Here is a 17,777-nt window from a genome sequence, read left to right on the forward strand (position 1 = left end):
CTTCACTGTAAGACAGCAGAGACTTCAGGAAGTCACAGCGCCGGATCAAGAAATAGTCCAGAAATGACCCCTCGTGAACCCACATGTCGTTTCACGTTTTGTACAGATTATATAAATGAGACATAATGTGTTAGATAGTGGGCCTCAGCACGCACGGTGGATTCTGTTACCTTTGGTAAGAGCCCTGTTTTCAGTCTTTATGTCAAGCTTAGCGGCTGCTGGCTGTATCTTCATGTTGACCAAGCAAACGTGAAAGTGGACTGATCATATCATCTAGCAAATATGCGCATTTCCCAAATGTATTAGCAGTGCCATTGTTGAGAGTTATCCTGTAATACATTTAAAAACTTTCAAAATACACGACGCGCACACATCATGAGGGGAGTCTCGTCACATAACAAAAAGGTGACCAAGGAGAAGGAAAAACTATGGCTCACAACGTTGTGGAGACATCCAACGTCAACTAATCATGAATGCAACTACAACACAACAGATAAATCATTAAAAAAAAAATCATTACCAGAGATTTAGAGCGACTGTGGTTTCTAAACAGCGGCTGGTTCGCCACTATAATGAGCAGTGGGCACGGGGCTATCAATAAGGAACTAAAGCAGATCCTAGACAAACTCAATGTGTGGAGAGATTCTGCTGTCATAACAAAGCAAACATCACAGTGGGATTACTACTTTCCCTGGGCGGCGCTGCTCTCCGTAATTAGATGTGACATTCTGCCTCCCCCACGCTGTTCTGCAGCCGAGTGACTCAACCAGCCAATCAATCACAGCTTTCACCCGTTCCATTACCACAGGTGGCCTTTACGGCTCCCTCTGAAGTCCTGTGACCGATTCCAAACACATGTCCAGATTTTGAGACAAAGGCACAACTACTTTCATTTTCTTATGTACTTTTTGGGCAATCTTCATATCCGGAAATTCACACTAATGCAATCACTCTGCGGCAGTTCAGTTTTCTGTCTTCATCCGGTCAAAATGAGCAAATTAGGCCATTTCCTGTAAACTGGATAAATATTTATCCTTCAGCAAGATTTTAACTTAACTTTATTAAAGTTATTAAAGTGAATACAGTCAATGTGGCTGTCAAAACGTCGGACTTCGATCCAAACAAAACAACCCCAAAAACATGCCCTGAAACATCACAGCTTTTTGACAAGTCTACCACATCCTCAAGAACCGCTTAAAATGGCAAGAAAACCTCAAACAACCACATACAAATAGAATCAGAATTCCTCTTAGTTTTGTCCTAAAAGGCAGCCTTCTCTGTGGGCCAGTGGCGAGGAACCCAGACATTACTTACGTGATTACTTTGGAGGTTTTCCAGTAAGCTTGAGTCATTAAATCCCTCCTCTTCCGATGAGTGTGTGCTGTGGCTGGAAAGAAGAGAGAAGGGAGAAGTCATAAAGACACTTTGTAATACGTGATACTACCGACAGCCCAACCAGAACATGTTGTCATCGATTAGTAAAGAACATATATCTAATCTGCATGATCATCAGAGCATATTCTGACAACAACGCTGAGGACAAAAGGAGTTCACATGAAAGTACAACTTTCTTCTTATGTCCGATGACAATGATAAGCATGACAAAAGTCGTTCTTATGTACCAACAGTAAAAATTAGCCTGCATAGAATACACAATGATTTCCTATCACATTTAAAACAAATGCTCTCTAATAAATCATATACCACTCCTGGCAAACAATGGCACACAAACTAAAATATGTGACAAGAAAAGTATCAAATCTAAAGCTGGAACCAGTGGATGTTTAGCATGATGGAAACGCTTTATCCATCGTCAAAATAGTTGCCAACAAATAACCAATTAATCGACTAATATTTGCTGAGACTGGCACCACAAAGCAGATCTGAAACTGGGGACGGACACAGCAACAGTATTGACATTAGTTAAGGAAAGTATCAACTGCAATGCAGACGAATGCACATGCAGGTCCCCTGAGCTCTATTAACGTGACGTCCAATATTACTGTTTGGGATTCAGTCCATGCTCTCAGAAGCAGCTAAAAGAAAACATATCTTACAGTATATACTCACACTAATCAAAGCAAAACCCGAAGAAATTATTGGAAACACAATTAGTCTCTCATTCTTGTTCCACAAATGCATTTTGTTACTGGCAAGATGCAAAATAATTAAATATATTTAATTCCATTAGGATTTTTTTTTTTTAGCAACAACAGAAAAACATGCTGAATTGCAAAAACAAGATTGTGGATCGGCAGAGAAGACATTTTCATTGATAAAAAAGGTAAAGATGCGTTTTATTTTGTATGGAGCTACCAGCTCTCTGGCGGTCCAGCAGGGATCGATTCACCATTCTGTGATAAATAGAGCCCTTTAGATCAGCAGATAGTCCGTGGCACAGGGGCTTGATAGATATGTTAAAGATGCCGCCGTTACCAACCATAAGTCTTTCTCATCCCACAGGATGCACAGTTCGGATTCCTAAGAGCCAAACAGCAAAACTCCCATCCACTGCGCCGCAAATTGAGGTTTTGGATAAAAGAAATATGGGTGAAAACATATGGAGGCCGTCACACAGCAGAACTGGAGCCAATATTGCGTCGCACCTCCGTGGATGCACTGCAGGTTAGGGAAATGTATCACACTTGCAGGCTTTATTAAGATATATGTTTGAGATATATTTATAGAGCCTTGTGCATTCATGTGAATTAATAAAACTAAATGGATAAAAAAAAAAAAAGTCTGCCTAGACTGAAAAACTACAGTACGTTTTGAAAGAAAATCTATGGAGTCATTATTACTGTTTCTATCCTTGAGACCGGGAAGGAAGCCCAAAGCTTTTCTCTACCGCAGCGTAGTCCGCTACACCGGTTGTCTTGATGAATGTCAGAGGCACGGGGGCTGGGCGTGGAGGACGGCCCGTTATTGATTATCTGCCTGCACACAGAGTTCCTGTCACTATGGGAACAAGGGGGCTGGCTGTTCACAGTCAATAGCTGGAGACTGGTTCCTGAGCAAACCTTTGACACACAGGCTGTCCTGGAAATACTAAATTCAGTGTTTGACCCTGGAATGAGATGGGCTTTTAATTTAACCTCCATTCAAAAAGGGAACCATGGGATGAAGCCCTATCCATTGCTGCTTTTGTTTTGTTGTTTTTGTTTTATATCTATTGTTAGGCTAACTCAGTTGATTCAGTGAGAGAGAAAAAACACAAAAAGAGACATGCCCTAATAGAAGCTGGAAACTTCCTTTAAAAGCAGCAAGATTCAAGAATTCGGCACATTAAGCAATAACAAACAGGCCCCAATCCCCCATGCAAGATGGAAGAGACACACCCATGCTGTTACTGCAGATCTCAACACTGTAACAGATGGATCTCAGAAGGACTGTTAGGTGTGTGTGTGTGTGTGTGTGTGTGTGTGTGTGTGTGTGTGTGTGTGTGTGTGAGAGAGAGAGAGAGAGAGATCTTCAACCTCCACAACAGACACTAAAGGCTTGGTCTTTCAAACTTGCTGAATGTACAAGTGCCAAAACATCACCACTCAGAATTCAAGAAGAATTCTCGTACTGTCAACATATAGTAGAACATTTGTTTAGGGCCGTACGGATATGCAGAGAATCAAGAGTCACAATCACATACAACACGTCCAAAGTGTACTCAACGCACAAAGAAAAACAACAGCAAACGCACATTAAAAAGGTATTGTGTTCAAAGTCACGATTTTCCACAAGGCAAGGCAGCACGACTACGTCACAGAAGCGGGGGGGGAAAAACCAAAAAAAAACCATCACCATTTCACACCGAGTCATCTTACCAGTCGTCCTCTGCAAAACTACCCTCCTCAGCCTCAGGGACGTGGCTGTTGGAGAAAAGATTACCTTGTTGACAGAGTCTATCGTTAACATGTTCTGTGAATGGACAGACGCCACGATTGGATTCAAGATGGGTTTGTTTATGGGATAGCAGTTGTTAGAGTATGATAGGTCGGATGCCGGGGAGGACAGCAGCTGAGATGTTGTAGTTAGGTGGTGAGCAGTGATTACAGCGGGTCCTCTATTTATTTGAGAATTAAACTCCCATGACTGTATGCTAGGTTAGCTTAGCACAAAGACTGTAAAGGAGGGGGAAACTGCTAATGTGACTATTCTAATGTAAAAATATCAACACATTTCTACAGCTAATAAACCCATAACATTTAGAGAAGCTATACTAACTCCGCTCCTCTGATGACCTCCTGTCCATCCCACATGGGACCAAGCACCGGATGTGGGGTGACAGAGCCTTCTCTATATCTGCCCCCTCCCTCTGGAACTCTCTGCCCAAACCCATCCAAGACTGCACTGACCTTTCCATATTCAAATCACAACCCACCTGTTCATAACTGCTCTTAGTGTGTGATTGTGTGCTCTATGTTCTTATTGTTTTCATTTATTGTTTTTATTGTAATTGTAGTTAATTGTATTGTATAGCTTTTAGGATGTTTTAAATATGTTATGTAAAGTGTCTTTGAGTACCTTGAAAAGTGCTATATAAATTAAATGCATTATTAACATTGATATCATATCTTGGTTGTTGAATTGTACCAAAAGAAATGTGTATAAACCTTCGTAAATGTAGCAGAAAATTACTCCAGCATATAACTTGTTTTTACACTTTTGTCTTTAATAGCATATTTCAGTGGTGCTGATGTGTAATAATAATAATAATAATAATAATAATAATAATAATAATAATAAGGACTACAGAGCTGGGGAAAAAGGGTAATATTCAGGTTTTTTTTTTTTTTAAACAACTTTTTATATATAGATTATTGAGTCTTAAATTTGCAAAAAAACATATGAATAAAACTCTTCCGGTTTTCTGTTGTTGTTAAGGAACCCCATCACTTCAAGGCTGGATCAACCTCATCACACATGGAAACATGAGCGGCTGAGTGCCGACCCGTGGTCACGCCAGCTAATATAACTGGGGATGTAATACATTAAAAGATATTACACGAGGATGTTTGGCCAACCGTGTTAGGAGAAATTTCAACAAATTAGATGAGAGGGGGAAAATGAGAAAGCCAGAAACAAACTGGATGTATATTATGAATGTTTTAGAATAATCTTCATAGTCGTCCGCGCTCGTTCGTCGTCATCAGGCAACAGCAGCAACTACAGCTGCAACTGAACAGCTGAACGTGAGCAATCTGTGTTTATTTTTAAAAGGCCACCAAAGAAAGCCGCCATGAAAACGACAATGTTTGAAACTAAATGTGGTCAGAGTGCACACTGCTCAAAAATGAGGCAACAAATTATTTTGACATCTCTGCTCTGGCAGACTAACTGCAGTGCAGCGTTTTGTTAACTGTACGGAGGGGAGCCGACCACACGACATGCTCCACTGAACACGATGGCTCTCCATTTTTTTTGTCCGACTCGGTTTGATTCCTGCTGTGAGCCCGTTCACTCTTGCACCTTCAGTAGGGCAACATTGTGGTTATCTCCATAAACAACGAACCAATCCGTCTGATGTGCAGTATTAGACGAATGTAACAACTGTATCCAGCGTACATCCAATGTACACTTTACAATCACAAATCGCCTTTAAAATAAAATAAAAATGTATGGTTCTATTTTCTGTCCGTTAAGTACATTTAAAACAAACATGCTTTCACTCAACTCCAAACTAATAAACACCCAGCAGGATTCTGGGAGCCTTTCTAGCCTAAACAGTGTCTCTCCATGAGATTTGGACTCCAATCCAGTGGAATTAATTAATGTCGACACCCTTGGGGTCGGCTTTATTAATTACAGCAGCACTTGATTTATGGTGAGGAACACATGCAGGCGGCGGTGGAATGGGGGACTTTGTGTGTGTGCTGGCACCAAATTACAAGTCATGCCACAGAGAAAGTGCTACTCATATGGATTTGTATTAAAATATGAAATGTAATCAATTACTAATTTTTAGTAGAGTCAGATATTTTGAAATCCATCCTTTTAACATTGAAATCAGTGTTGAAGAAGTATTCACATATCAGAGGTAGAGACATGTTATTGACAGAGAATTTTGAGTTGAATCAAATTGTCTCACAACCACTTGCATCCATATTTCATGATAAACATAAGAGAGCAGACTGGATGGGGTCAAACCCGACATCTACTGTGAGGACAGGAAGGAAGTACCAGTCATCAAACTCAGGCCGTTTACAACAACGTGCAAAACAGATTCAAGACGTTTAAACTGTTGGGGAAAATGCAACAATCATCACCTCAACAGCCTCAACCTAATTAAGAACTTGTACAGATGTTGTAGTAACACCAACCCGTTCCACAGCATGATAAATAAGAGGAGTACAGATCATTTGGGCCTCTAAAACACTAATTGCTATTAATATGTGATGCGTCATTGATGCATCATGAACTCAATAAAAACTGATTAAATTTGACACTAACTAGTGTCAACACCCAACACATCCTTAAAGACATCAGTGCTCTGTGACAACTGTACAACACATTTTGAGGGAAGGGAGAAATTAAGTCAAATTAATTAAAATGGATCCATAGTTATAGCGCTACAGTTAACATTGTTATTGTCAAGTGAATTAGAAATGCAGAACAATGACCTGCACTGTAAACTGTTTTAGATTCTAACCCTTCAAACTCTTATTTTGATAACCCAGAAAACGAGGAAGAGGAAGAGAAGCAGGCCAAATGATAGCATCATCAAAACAGCCCAGCCTCATTATAACCTGCTATGAAACACTCATCCATATGTATCAGTTGCATAAGAGGGCGTTTCAGAGAATCAAAGGAAAACATCTCTACTTGGGATGACGGAGAGAGAGACTGCTGCCAAACTTCAGTCTTTGCAGGGAGGAGCGTCTGTCCCTGACGACCAGCAGGCTTGGCCCAATTTAATAAAGAAAAGGATATTCTGGAGCCAAAAACACCCCAAAAATGACACCTGTGCCTTTAATCAGCCATAGTAATATATTAATAAATATATATATATATATTAATATATACCTACAATGATCCTGTAGGTATCACATCATCAACATGAACATTATCACTACTTGAAGGGGATTTATGTTTGTGACACAGGGATTGACAATGAGATGTCGGGGCTGGCAATCATATCTGAGCGTTGGTACAGAAAACTCCAGATAAAATACTCTCTTTTGTCCTTCGGCTGCACATCAATCAAGCTTTTAATTGAATCCTAATGGGATTAATCATGTACTGTCACGCCTGCACTTGCTTTGGTTCTGTGAAGATCTGCTCTCCCACTTGTTTTGCATCCACAGAGGCTAATTATCTATGCACTAAAATGAAGAGTATATTCAGGGGAAAATAACATTAAGTGCTGATTTTATAAAATGTTAAAATGTAATAGAATATGCTTTTGTGTCAGTGGAGCTGAGGAAAAAAGTTAATTCATGCGGACAGCGAATTCTGACTAAATCCCTACATTTACAAGAAGATACGGTAAGCTGCAAATATTCTTGTGTCAAGCTTTGGACCTTGTAGGGAAAATAGTGAAATGTATTGCCAGTTTTTCAAAAACACATGACCTCCAACATGACAAACGATGGACATAAGCCTACGAAGTAGAGAGTAAAGTGCCTTTGCTTGCAAATGTCGGCCTTATATTTATAGTTTATGTTGAGAGGAGCACCGATGCAGCTGCTAATGAGAAGGCGAGGGAGGAGAGCGAGAGACGCCAGCTGTACTGTGATGCACACTCTGCATTTAATGAAGGTGATGGGGAAGCAACGGTAGAGGATGCAAAGAGGGGAACAGGGAACGTTACCCGTAGGCCACTCCAGCGACGGTGCACTTCTTGAACTGCATCACGTTGCAGGTGAGGGTCCCCGTCTTATCAGTGAAAATGTATTTCACCTGTATGGGTAGAGTCAGAATGGGTAAACGTGTCATTTCGAAGCAGAGATGTACCTTGTAAGTAAAGATTAGCATAATGTTAAGTATTATTTGAGTTTACCTGGCCGAGTTCTTCATTCAGGTTGGAGGTGCGAGCCATGGCAGGTGTGTTTGTGGGCTCATAGAGCATATCAGTGTCCTGAAACCAATAACAACAAACTGTAAGTGGGAATTCACTAAAGACTCAACATCTTTGGGAACAATACAAATTAAACTTTACAGCAGCAGTGAAATAAAAAATGACACCCCCCCCCCCCCCCCCCCCCTAAAAAAAAAAAAAAAAAAAAAAAAAAAGGAAACACTCGGCCCAATCTTATTTCCTCTCTAGAAAGCACTGAACCAACTGGGGCTGCTGAAAGAGAGGCCTACCGAGAGCTGCCCTAAATGTTGCTAAATATTCCTGGCTAGGATTTTTATTTAAAATATAATGAATAAAAAGGGGCTCAGAATAACTTCAGGCAAAAAAACAAACAAAAAAAACCAGTGCGTTTCGTAAGATCAGATATTTGGTGGGGTTGACCTAGTTGCGAAACATATTAGAACAAAATATTCTGGTTGCTCACCTCAGATATCTCACGTCAGTAAGGTTTCTGAGTGTTTTGGCTTTGCAGTGGTTTTTACAGATGTCAATATGTATGTTAACTGACCAATATAAGTTCAATAAGCACTCTTCTTTTAGCTCTGTTTTGGTCTCTACCATTTTTATCAGCAATGATAAAATTTAAAAAAAGACGTGAAAGGAACTCTGAGGAGCTGAATGAAACCTCAGAGTCTGGTGTTAATTCTCTGGTTCATCACCAAGAGCAACTCCCTTCACACACTTTATAGCAGCTTTAACTGGACTATAATACACCATGTTTAAACGGCCACACCCACCTCACTTTGTTTATGTAGAGATTAACTGTATTGCACACATTTTCTTCACTAAAATTTGTTTTTGACAGCCTCCAATAATATAACTCTATTTATACTCTGCTGCAGGTCTGTCTGCTTTAAGAATGCATGCACTTAAATTTCCGCTTTAAAGACACACCTGATTTGAAAATACTGCATCTATCAGTGAGTTTAGTTCAGTGAATTGCCTAAACTCACCCAGTTGATGAAAAAGGCTTGGATGAACTTGATAACCTCCAGTGTGACCAGGAGACTGATGGGGATCAGGTTGTTGAACAGGATGATGAAGGTGAGGAAGTTGAGGCCAAAGTTAGCCGCCCCGCCATCTAATCAGGGGACGAGTTTTGGACAGAAGGAAGTGATACAAAGCAGACTCATCAGTGCCGGTTCATAAATATCCGTTTGTTAAATGAAAATGCCCAAAGCTACTTCCAGCCAATGATCAACTTTATCCCAATCCAGAGAATGTTTTGGGCAAACGTCATGCATTAGCTGGAATTAACCATTTCTTCCACCCAACCTCATCCTCTTACGATTCAACCGATTAAAAGTCCAATTTAATGTCCCAAAGATTCAAAGTAGCGAACAGGGACTGAAGTATCTTGAATGTCATTAGTGTCACAGCAGCAGCCTTGGCATCCAGCATGATCCAGGCAATGAATTCCACAAAGCACTATGCAAAATGGTGCTGGTCGGTCCCCCCCCCCAGAGCCCCAAACAATTGGCAAGGATCAACATGTAAACCCCACTGACACCAAACATGAAAACAGGAGGGATGTGATTTACCTTTCCTCAGCTTGCAGGAGGTGCAAATGTTACCTTCCTTAACCCAAGCCTTGATCTTAGCATTGCGGTTGAGAGGGACAGCCCTTCCCCATGACAGAACGATTGCAAAACAAAAAACTGGATGGCAGAATGGAAGCTACTGCTACAACAACACATAGAGGAGGGAATACTTTTTTCAGAAGTGGGGGGGGGACGGGGGGACGACACACAAACGTATTGGATGCTCTCAAGACAAAGGAGGGAGATTCAGTCCATAGCACATTCTCAACCAACAAGGAGTGGAAAAGAGGGGGTGGATTATGCCAGCAAAAAAGTTTGGGTGATAATGATGATCACTACATCAACTCATGTCACTAATTTCTAGTAGCCAGCTTGTTATGTAATGTTAAGCAAGTTGTCTGCCATCAGATGAGACCGGGATACGGTGTTGGATCAGTAGAGTCACTAAAATAATACAAATCAAACCATAGCAAACCAGGACATGCACCAGTCACACAAGTGCAAAAGTACACCAGATGCCTTCTCTTAAATATATGTCACTGTAATGTAGGCGTAATATGAATACAAGATGTTCTAACCAAGCATCATACAAATATATTTTACGATGAATTTAAAGCAAGTTGTTGCAGGAGTCAGACTGTGAATTATTATTGTTTAACAATTCATTGAATGAAATATTTTATTTGGTGTGGTACATGTACATTACAGTGAGAAGACCACACCTCCTCGACATGATGCTCAAAAGCAAAAGGAGGACCAAAAAAAAACAACCCGTAATCATGCCGTCCGATAACACATCAGCAGTTTACTAACAGAGATAGTCAGCAGAAAGTCAATGATATGGTGATCAATGCACAGCTACCTACATAAACTGACTGAGTAAACAGTAGCAGGTGGCGCAGATGCATAACAAATGACAATTTTTGTGTTCAATCTGCATTAAGTTAGGTTATCAGAATGTATAGGCTTAATGCTGGGGATGACCTGTGTCAGCACTCTGCAGCGGGTCAAAGTCAAATGAGTTACTCACCAGGCATGCATAATCGCAGTCACATACAGCCTGTGTGAAGCGTAGCGGGCTAACGTTGACTCTTCTGTTCCTGTCTGCATTTAGCTTCCAAATGTTGGTAAGTGAGTGAAGTTACAATAATTTAGGAAAATATAGTCTCGTAAGTAAGATTTGACAATCTCCCCACCTCTCTCTTTTGTCACTGGTTGGATAATATGCACTGGACAGAGTCTCAACAACTCCTTATGGAAGTACAATCAGTCTCAAGATGGACGTCTGCCTTATGACTTACACTCCCATCAGTGTGATATAGGGTCTTTTAGATGTGGGTTTTAATGCCACTGACGGCAACGTTGAAACCCTTTCAAAACCAATAGAAGCCAATGCAAGGTTTCCTAGAAAAGGGACAGTGTAAGTCGTAGTGCAAGCTTAGATTGACTAGGGCACAACCTCTCCTACAAAGGCCTATCGGGGTACAGAGTAATGGCCAGAGTGTCACGATAATCACTTTGCATACCAGGTTCAGAGCTTCATCACAATAGACCACGGAAAAAAAGAGCAGACCATATTTTTTTGTTAATGTCTGTAATAGTACCTACAATTTTCTCTATGGGCTTGAGAACACGTGTAAAAAAAAAAAAAAACTAAATGGGTTTTCACCTCTTGCCCTCCCTCCCTTTACTCTCTGTCTGTCCTTTGAAAAAAAAAAATGAAAAAACACACAAGAAAAGAAGGCGGCACAGGCATTTAGAAAATGCCAGCTCTTGCCCCTTGGGTTGCACCACATGTTGTGTTCGAGCAATAAACACGTACAAGCTTCCTGCTATGAAAAGCTTCCTGAGTACAACCTCATCCCCAGGCAGTCAAAGCAAATTCTGCTATTCATTTATTGTAAAGAATTGAGGACAAAAAAAATAAGATGAGGGTCTGAAGCTTGGGAACTGCAAAGTGTTTAACGTGGCAAAAAAAAAAATGGAGGAAAAGTGAGACACTGTGTGCATCAGGCACTGAAAATAACTAGACGAAAGTATAAGAGAGCTGGAGGGGAAAAACCTATTGTTGGATCCCTGGTATGTGCTTGTCCATGGCATGGGCCCATACAAAGTAGGGCAACCGTATAGGGGGCGAGGGTAGGGGGCTTCATTTGCTTAGCAAAGGCAGAGCTTCAGTAAAGGGTTAGTAAGGGAAGGTCATTCACGGATGGCCAAGGCTTTTAAATGGTTGTTACCTGGAGCTGTTAAAAAAACGACAACAAAGAAAACAACAAAATCAAACAGAACATTAGAAAGGAACAAAAAAGTACAGCAGCGCAGTGATATTCAACCATTTCTTTTTTTCCACTCAAACTCATTCACAACACATCTATGCATGTCACAGCTGTCTTTTCTCAGTTAACAGGGAATTCACTTATTCCCACATTGCCACATATTTCACTTGTAATGCGAAACATAGTTTAACTGAGGCAACATAAAAACGACACAACACATACCAGCATTTAGGAACTTAAAATGACAAAGAAATAAGCTGATATGGACAAGTGAGACAAAATATGTGGAATAAGAGGTGCAGCGTGGGCTGTTGAGACTCTTACAGTTGAGATCCATGTACCAGGCATCATTGCCGTACTGGTACTTCCAGATGGTTTGGCCAATGGAGCAAACCAGAGAGATGGCCAGCAGGCAGCCAAACAGCACAAGGATCTGAAAGTTGGTGATACGCTCCACGTTGGACAGCTTCAGAGGAGGCCGAGTGGAATTCTGGGTAACAGAGGACAAAAAGGTTGCAGTGGATCCAAAAATGAAGAAGTATGACGAAAGGTGATGCTGTGCTCCGACAACAACAACAACAACAAGATGAAACATGATCAGCTGCTTAAAAGTTTAAATGTCTGAAACTGTGACATACAGTTTTAAATACTGGATGTTATTTGTTGGTGAACAGATTTGGTTGAATAAAAAAGTAAAACAGCACACTAAATAAAAGATTTAAAAAAGGAATTAAGTATATAAAATGTCATTATTACTTTACCAGTTCAATAGATTGAGCTTTTTGTTTTAACTCAGTTTTGTAACTGTAAAAAAACAAATATTGTGGAAATGTGCTTTACCTGCATGAGCTTTGTGTCATGTCCAGTGTAGACCACCACACCATGAATCCACTGAGTGTTCCTCAGCTGGGCTCCTCTCAGTAAGATCTGGTCTGGACCCAGTGGCATTGTACTGGAGTCAGAAGCGTCACTGCCATTAGTACATTCTCCATATTTCCCCCACAGAAAAACAGGCCAGTAATAGTGTTTCACAAGTTGGTCCAACTTGTGAGACAGTAATGGCTGACTCATTAGACAATCTATTATTTTATTTTGGATCGAAAGACATTTGTTAAAAACACTTCACTAAAAACCTCGGATTCGATCGCAGATTTTACATAAACCAGTCAGATTCCTTATTGATAAATATGTCAATACTAACAATAACCACAAATCAATATTACAACACTAAATAATCTTTTATCAAATGGACATTACATAACACCACAAACTAGAATATTAGTATTTTGTGATGCTTTTTCACATAAATATTTATAAAACACTCACTTATAAATCAGATAATACGTACTTTAAATAGTAAGAAGACTGGTCCCAAAACAAGTTGTAACAGTAGCGTTTAAACTGACATGCATCCAAGCCTCAAGGGTGAGATTTATTACATTGTGTGCTGGTAAAAATGAATAATGGATTTACTTGTGAAAACGATTGGTAACAATGCTCATGCAGGACAGCTTTATTGTCCCCCAACTCCTATAATCAAAACCTAACATCATAAAAGCAGGCATACAGCATATAATGCATTTTCTCGACAATGGCAGAGCTTCCAAACAAATATCTAATTAAATTTAACTGAGGCAGGTGCTTCCATTTATTCAGGAGAAAGATTTAATAATCCCTGAAACCTCATAATGCACAGGTCCTGGCTTTGCTCCTGGCTAATGGACTATTGAGTTGGTGAGATGGGCAGAGAGCCCGGCACGGAGCCCACCTGTGTCCATCCAGGCGGATGTTCCCAACAAACTCGTACAGATGGCGGTTCGGGCTCTCGCACTCCATCCGCCCAGAGAGACGCATCAGGCTGTCGATGTCCTTTATTTCAGCGGTCATTTGGAGACCCTGTTGATGTCATCCAAAGCAACATTATGGCATCATATAGCATTGTTGTTGTTTTTATCAAATTTGTGTTGAGAGACTTGCAGAAGTTTCCTCTCAGTTCCCATTGTACGGACAGTAACTTGTATGGAGAAAGAATAATAAAAGACAATCACCTGTCGGATTTTCAGGTTCGTTTCTCCATCCAAGTTCGATGTTTCGATGTAGCACATACCCTGTGGTTCACTGTAGTGGAGGGAGAGGATATAGAGTAAAATAATATGACAACTGCTATTCATTCATATACTGTTCATTATTTTATATGACTATAATTATATATGATATTGTATACTAATAAGCAAAATGATAATGATAATTTACTAATAATAATAATAATATAGCACTTTCAATGTGAATTTCAGTCTCAAATATTAATAAACTAAATATCATTATTAAAAAAAAGGGTCTACAATAGAATAATAATGTCCAATTAGATCTCTGCAAACCACGATGCTGCACATCGGCCTAAACGCCAATCAGAGACAAAATACAACTACAACGTTCTACTGAGTCTGTTACTCACTAACCACTAAGTTAACCACTAACAGTAAATGTCCTTAAGACAGATGAAGCATTCGTGTTTGCAGCTACAGCGGAGTTTAAATGTCTAAACTACACGGCCAAGGGAGTGAGAGGGAGAAACCCCACAGAGAGAAGGGACATCCGAGCGAGAAGGCATGCCGAGCACAACAAACAGAGCAGACAAATGGGTCTCTGATGGACTCTGGGCACGGGGACAGAGAGCGAGAGCATGCTGGGGCTTGAGGTGAGCCGGGTCGCTGGTTAGCTACTCTTTTCATGGGGTGATGTATTCACACTGAAGGCTTGTCCAAACACACACAGGGTGGAAGGGAAAATCAAAAAGATATCTGGGCCCTGAAGCCCAAGCACAATTAATGATACGTTTGGAATCAGCTGCTATTAGCCATCACATGAGAGATTTATTTTATGGAAAGAGATGGCCAGGAAGTAAGTCAATACTTAAACGTGGCGTTATTCTTAAAAAGAACAAAATACTGCTTTAATACAGATTGTGAATTCCTGAACTACACTTAAGCTCGAACCAAAAGGTAGTGAGCATAATTCCAAGATGCTTTTTAACTTCACATCTTGGAAAATTACTGCATGCAAACAGACACATTCAATTAACCTGATGCATTCAGGGTGCCAAACAAGGCATGGAGAGGGGCAAACTTGTTGGAACTAAAGTCACACCCAATAACAACACATCTGAAAGGAGGAGCATGTGCTCCTGTGCTGGATGTAATTCATGATGTCTCCATTCACTCTGAGCAGCGTTAGATGTTTCAACCAAACATTGAAAGTTCCGAAGTTATGGTGGAAGAAAACAATACCACATAATAAAATGACTGTATAAGCGGCCAATAATATGGCTGGCAAACCATAATGTAGAGCGTAAAAGTAGAAAGGGACCGGATTTCATTGACTGTGGCACTGTGACAATATCTGTGTTTTGCCAGAATCCTCCGCGGCCCCTTCCTTCCTCAAGAGTGTGAAATAAGCTATTCATCATTTGTGTCGGGAGTGAGAGAAGAGCTAAAACGCTTCGTCCCAGTTGGTGCACACGGCCCCCGTCTCTCCCATCGCTGTTTGTTTGGTCGTGTTGCTCGTTTCCTGACCTGGACGACAGTATGACGAGGTCAGCCGGGAGGTGATCCCCATTTGCAGCTCTGACTACTTCCCCGACAGCCAACTGATTATTACCAACCACACACCAGCAGGGGGCGAGAGAGGAGGCGTGGCAGTTGTTCGCACAGCAGGATAGGAATAGGAGATGAGGTATTAAAAAAAAAAAAGGGAGGGATGGAGAGATCAAAAAAGACAGACGGACAGACATAAGGGGAGAGATAAATGAGAAGAGCACAATGGTCAGTGTGTGTGATCAGAGGGTCATCTGTTCCCCTTTACACAAAACCAGTAAGAAAAACATCACATGGTAAAGTTGATGAAAGAATTACTCAGAGGTGTTGCATTTTGAATTAAAACAATATGCAGAACAAAAATGCGGTACGTTGGGATTGAACTTGTAGAAGACATTTTGTTTTTAGAAAAATCTCCCCAAAAGAATTGTGATGAATTTGTATTAAAAAGAAATCTCACAAAAAGGGATTCAGAATCAATGTGAGCTTCATATCAAATGTGTTTTGGAAAAGGTGAAGGAGGTAGGTCTGTTGACATGACTGATCAAGGTCTCACATCTCTTAAGTTATGCATTACTGAACTACATTAACATCCCAATTCAATGTCAATGGCCACGTGGCTCTATTTATTATCTAACCATCACTTCTTTATGGAGAGTCGAGGGAGAGCAAAAAGAAGAAAGAAGGGAGAAATTCATACAGAGTGGCAGCAGGGTGGACTCTCATACCTGGATGACAAAACAACAAAACAACAGCATCCACTGCCTTCTACTCTAATAATATCACTTCAACCTGTGAAAGTAAACTGGTTACTGCTGTGCACTGCCTATTAAACAGCACAAAACATGAGTTCTTCATCGGGAGAAACAATGCACAGCCGGTGAGAAAAAAAAAGGAGGACATTAAAGCTTTAAACATAGTAGAGAAACAGCTGGAGTCTTCTTTCTATTATTAATACACTTTGCATTACAAGTGTATATTCCATCATTCAGCAGCTTCAGAGGAACATTACAATTTTCAATCATGAAAAAAAAAAGTTCCTCATGGCTCCACAAAATGTTGCATTCATAATTTACTTGATTTAATGTATTTTTTGCTATTAACGTAATACCATTTTTAAAAAAAAATGTAATTATCAAAAGTCATGGATTAAAAATAAATGTTGCTACCGAAACACTGTTTAATTACAACGTTAAAGATTTAAAAGAGAATAGTACAATTTATTTTCTCACAAAGAAAATGGGAAAATGACAAGGCAACGCATGTAATTATGAGAAAATAAGGATAAATTAGCAATACTCGCATTTGTCTTCTATAGTATCAACACAATCTATTACAGGTGAATACATAGGATTACATAACATTCATGAACATAAAACAATTCTGCTGCCATGGATACCGACAGCGTTAATAATAATAATAATAATAATAATAATAATAATAATAATAATAATAATAGCTATCTAGGTATATTTAGCAAAAAAATAAACAAAAACTGATCAATTTGGCCTCATTCAAGCTGCCCTGAAACAGTTACGTGTTGAAAGAGAATCCGCTTTTACAATATGCATGATGAAGATGTAAAATGCATCAATTATTTAAAGCCAGCCTTTTTAGAGCGGATTTCTGTGTGTGTATAAAGGGGAGGGACACAGTGATTCTCTCTCTGCATGAACAAAGTCAATCTGTGAATCAAATCAAATACTTAGTTAGACAATATTTAGTCACAGAAACTCTGGGACATCACATCACTTTAATGCAGAAAAGTTATATTTAATAGTCCGTTAACTTTTATTTCTTTCTTGTTGCGTACTTCCTAAGCCCCGCCCTTCCGCATAGATCGTGCACTGCCACATGCATCTTGTTTTATTTTCGCATGTATTGTGTCTTAAATATGCAATGAAATTGGTTTACCTGCGAATAACATTCCCATCTATTTGTTGGCCTTTTTGTCTCACCTTAATAAATGACATTTCCATTGCTTTATTAAAAATGTGCAATTATCAGACCAGGGGTAGAGATGGCCTTATGTTCACACAGTCACTGCATCTCCTGCTGTTAATGTAGTTCTCAAGAACAGAGCAACAAATACTTTGTGTAATAAATCACTCAATATTTATTGTCTGTCTCGTATCCCCAAGGGCATAAATAAATATTTAGATTTTACTGCACCCGCTACATGCTGAATGTAACCTCTAATGGATGAAGAAATATTAGAAATGACCAAACATCTAACTAATTTCTGGTGTTTTATCTGCTTTTGGAGAAAATGTTCCATCTACAGTAATGAAACAGT

At 39.9% G+C, this 17,777-nt stretch overlaps 1 protein-coding gene across 5 annotated transcripts in view; it reads right to left on the reverse strand.

Annotated features, from left to right (window-relative positions):
• Positions 1-17,777, reverse strand: part of atp8a1 (ATPase phospholipid transporting 8A1) — a 94,607-nt gene that overhangs the window by 49,665 nt on the left and 27,165 nt on the right. The window contains exons 7-17 of one of the 5 annotated variants that reach the window (XM_034543099.1): positions 15,461-15,534; positions 13,937-14,006; positions 13,657-13,784; positions 12,729-12,840; positions 12,213-12,378; positions 11,850-11,855; positions 9,025-9,152; positions 7,994-8,071; positions 7,805-7,893; positions 3,819-3,863; positions 1,315-1,387 (exon numbers count right to left, since the gene is read on the reverse strand). In XM_034543099.1, coding sequence (XP_034398990.1) covers positions 1,315-1,387; positions 3,819-3,863; positions 7,805-7,893; positions 7,994-8,071; positions 9,025-9,152; positions 11,850-11,855; positions 12,213-12,378; positions 12,729-12,840; positions 13,657-13,784; positions 13,937-14,006; positions 15,461-15,534 — 969 coding nt within the window. The remainder of the gene's footprint in view (positions 1-1,314; positions 1,388-3,818; positions 3,864-7,804; positions 7,894-7,993; positions 8,072-9,024; positions 9,153-11,849; positions 11,856-12,212; positions 12,379-12,728; positions 12,841-13,656; positions 13,785-13,936; positions 14,007-15,460; positions 15,535-17,777) is intronic. The other 4 variants (XM_034543100.1, XM_034543101.1, XM_034543104.1 and 1 more) reach the window with 4 other exon arrangements.

This window comes from Cyclopterus lumpus, chromosome 10, assembly GCF_009769545.1.
Source record: "Cyclopterus lumpus isolate fCycLum1 chromosome 10, fCycLum1.pri, whole genome shotgun sequence".
Taxonomy (NCBI): Eukaryota; Metazoa; Chordata; class Actinopteri; order Perciformes; family Cyclopteridae; genus Cyclopterus; species Cyclopterus lumpus.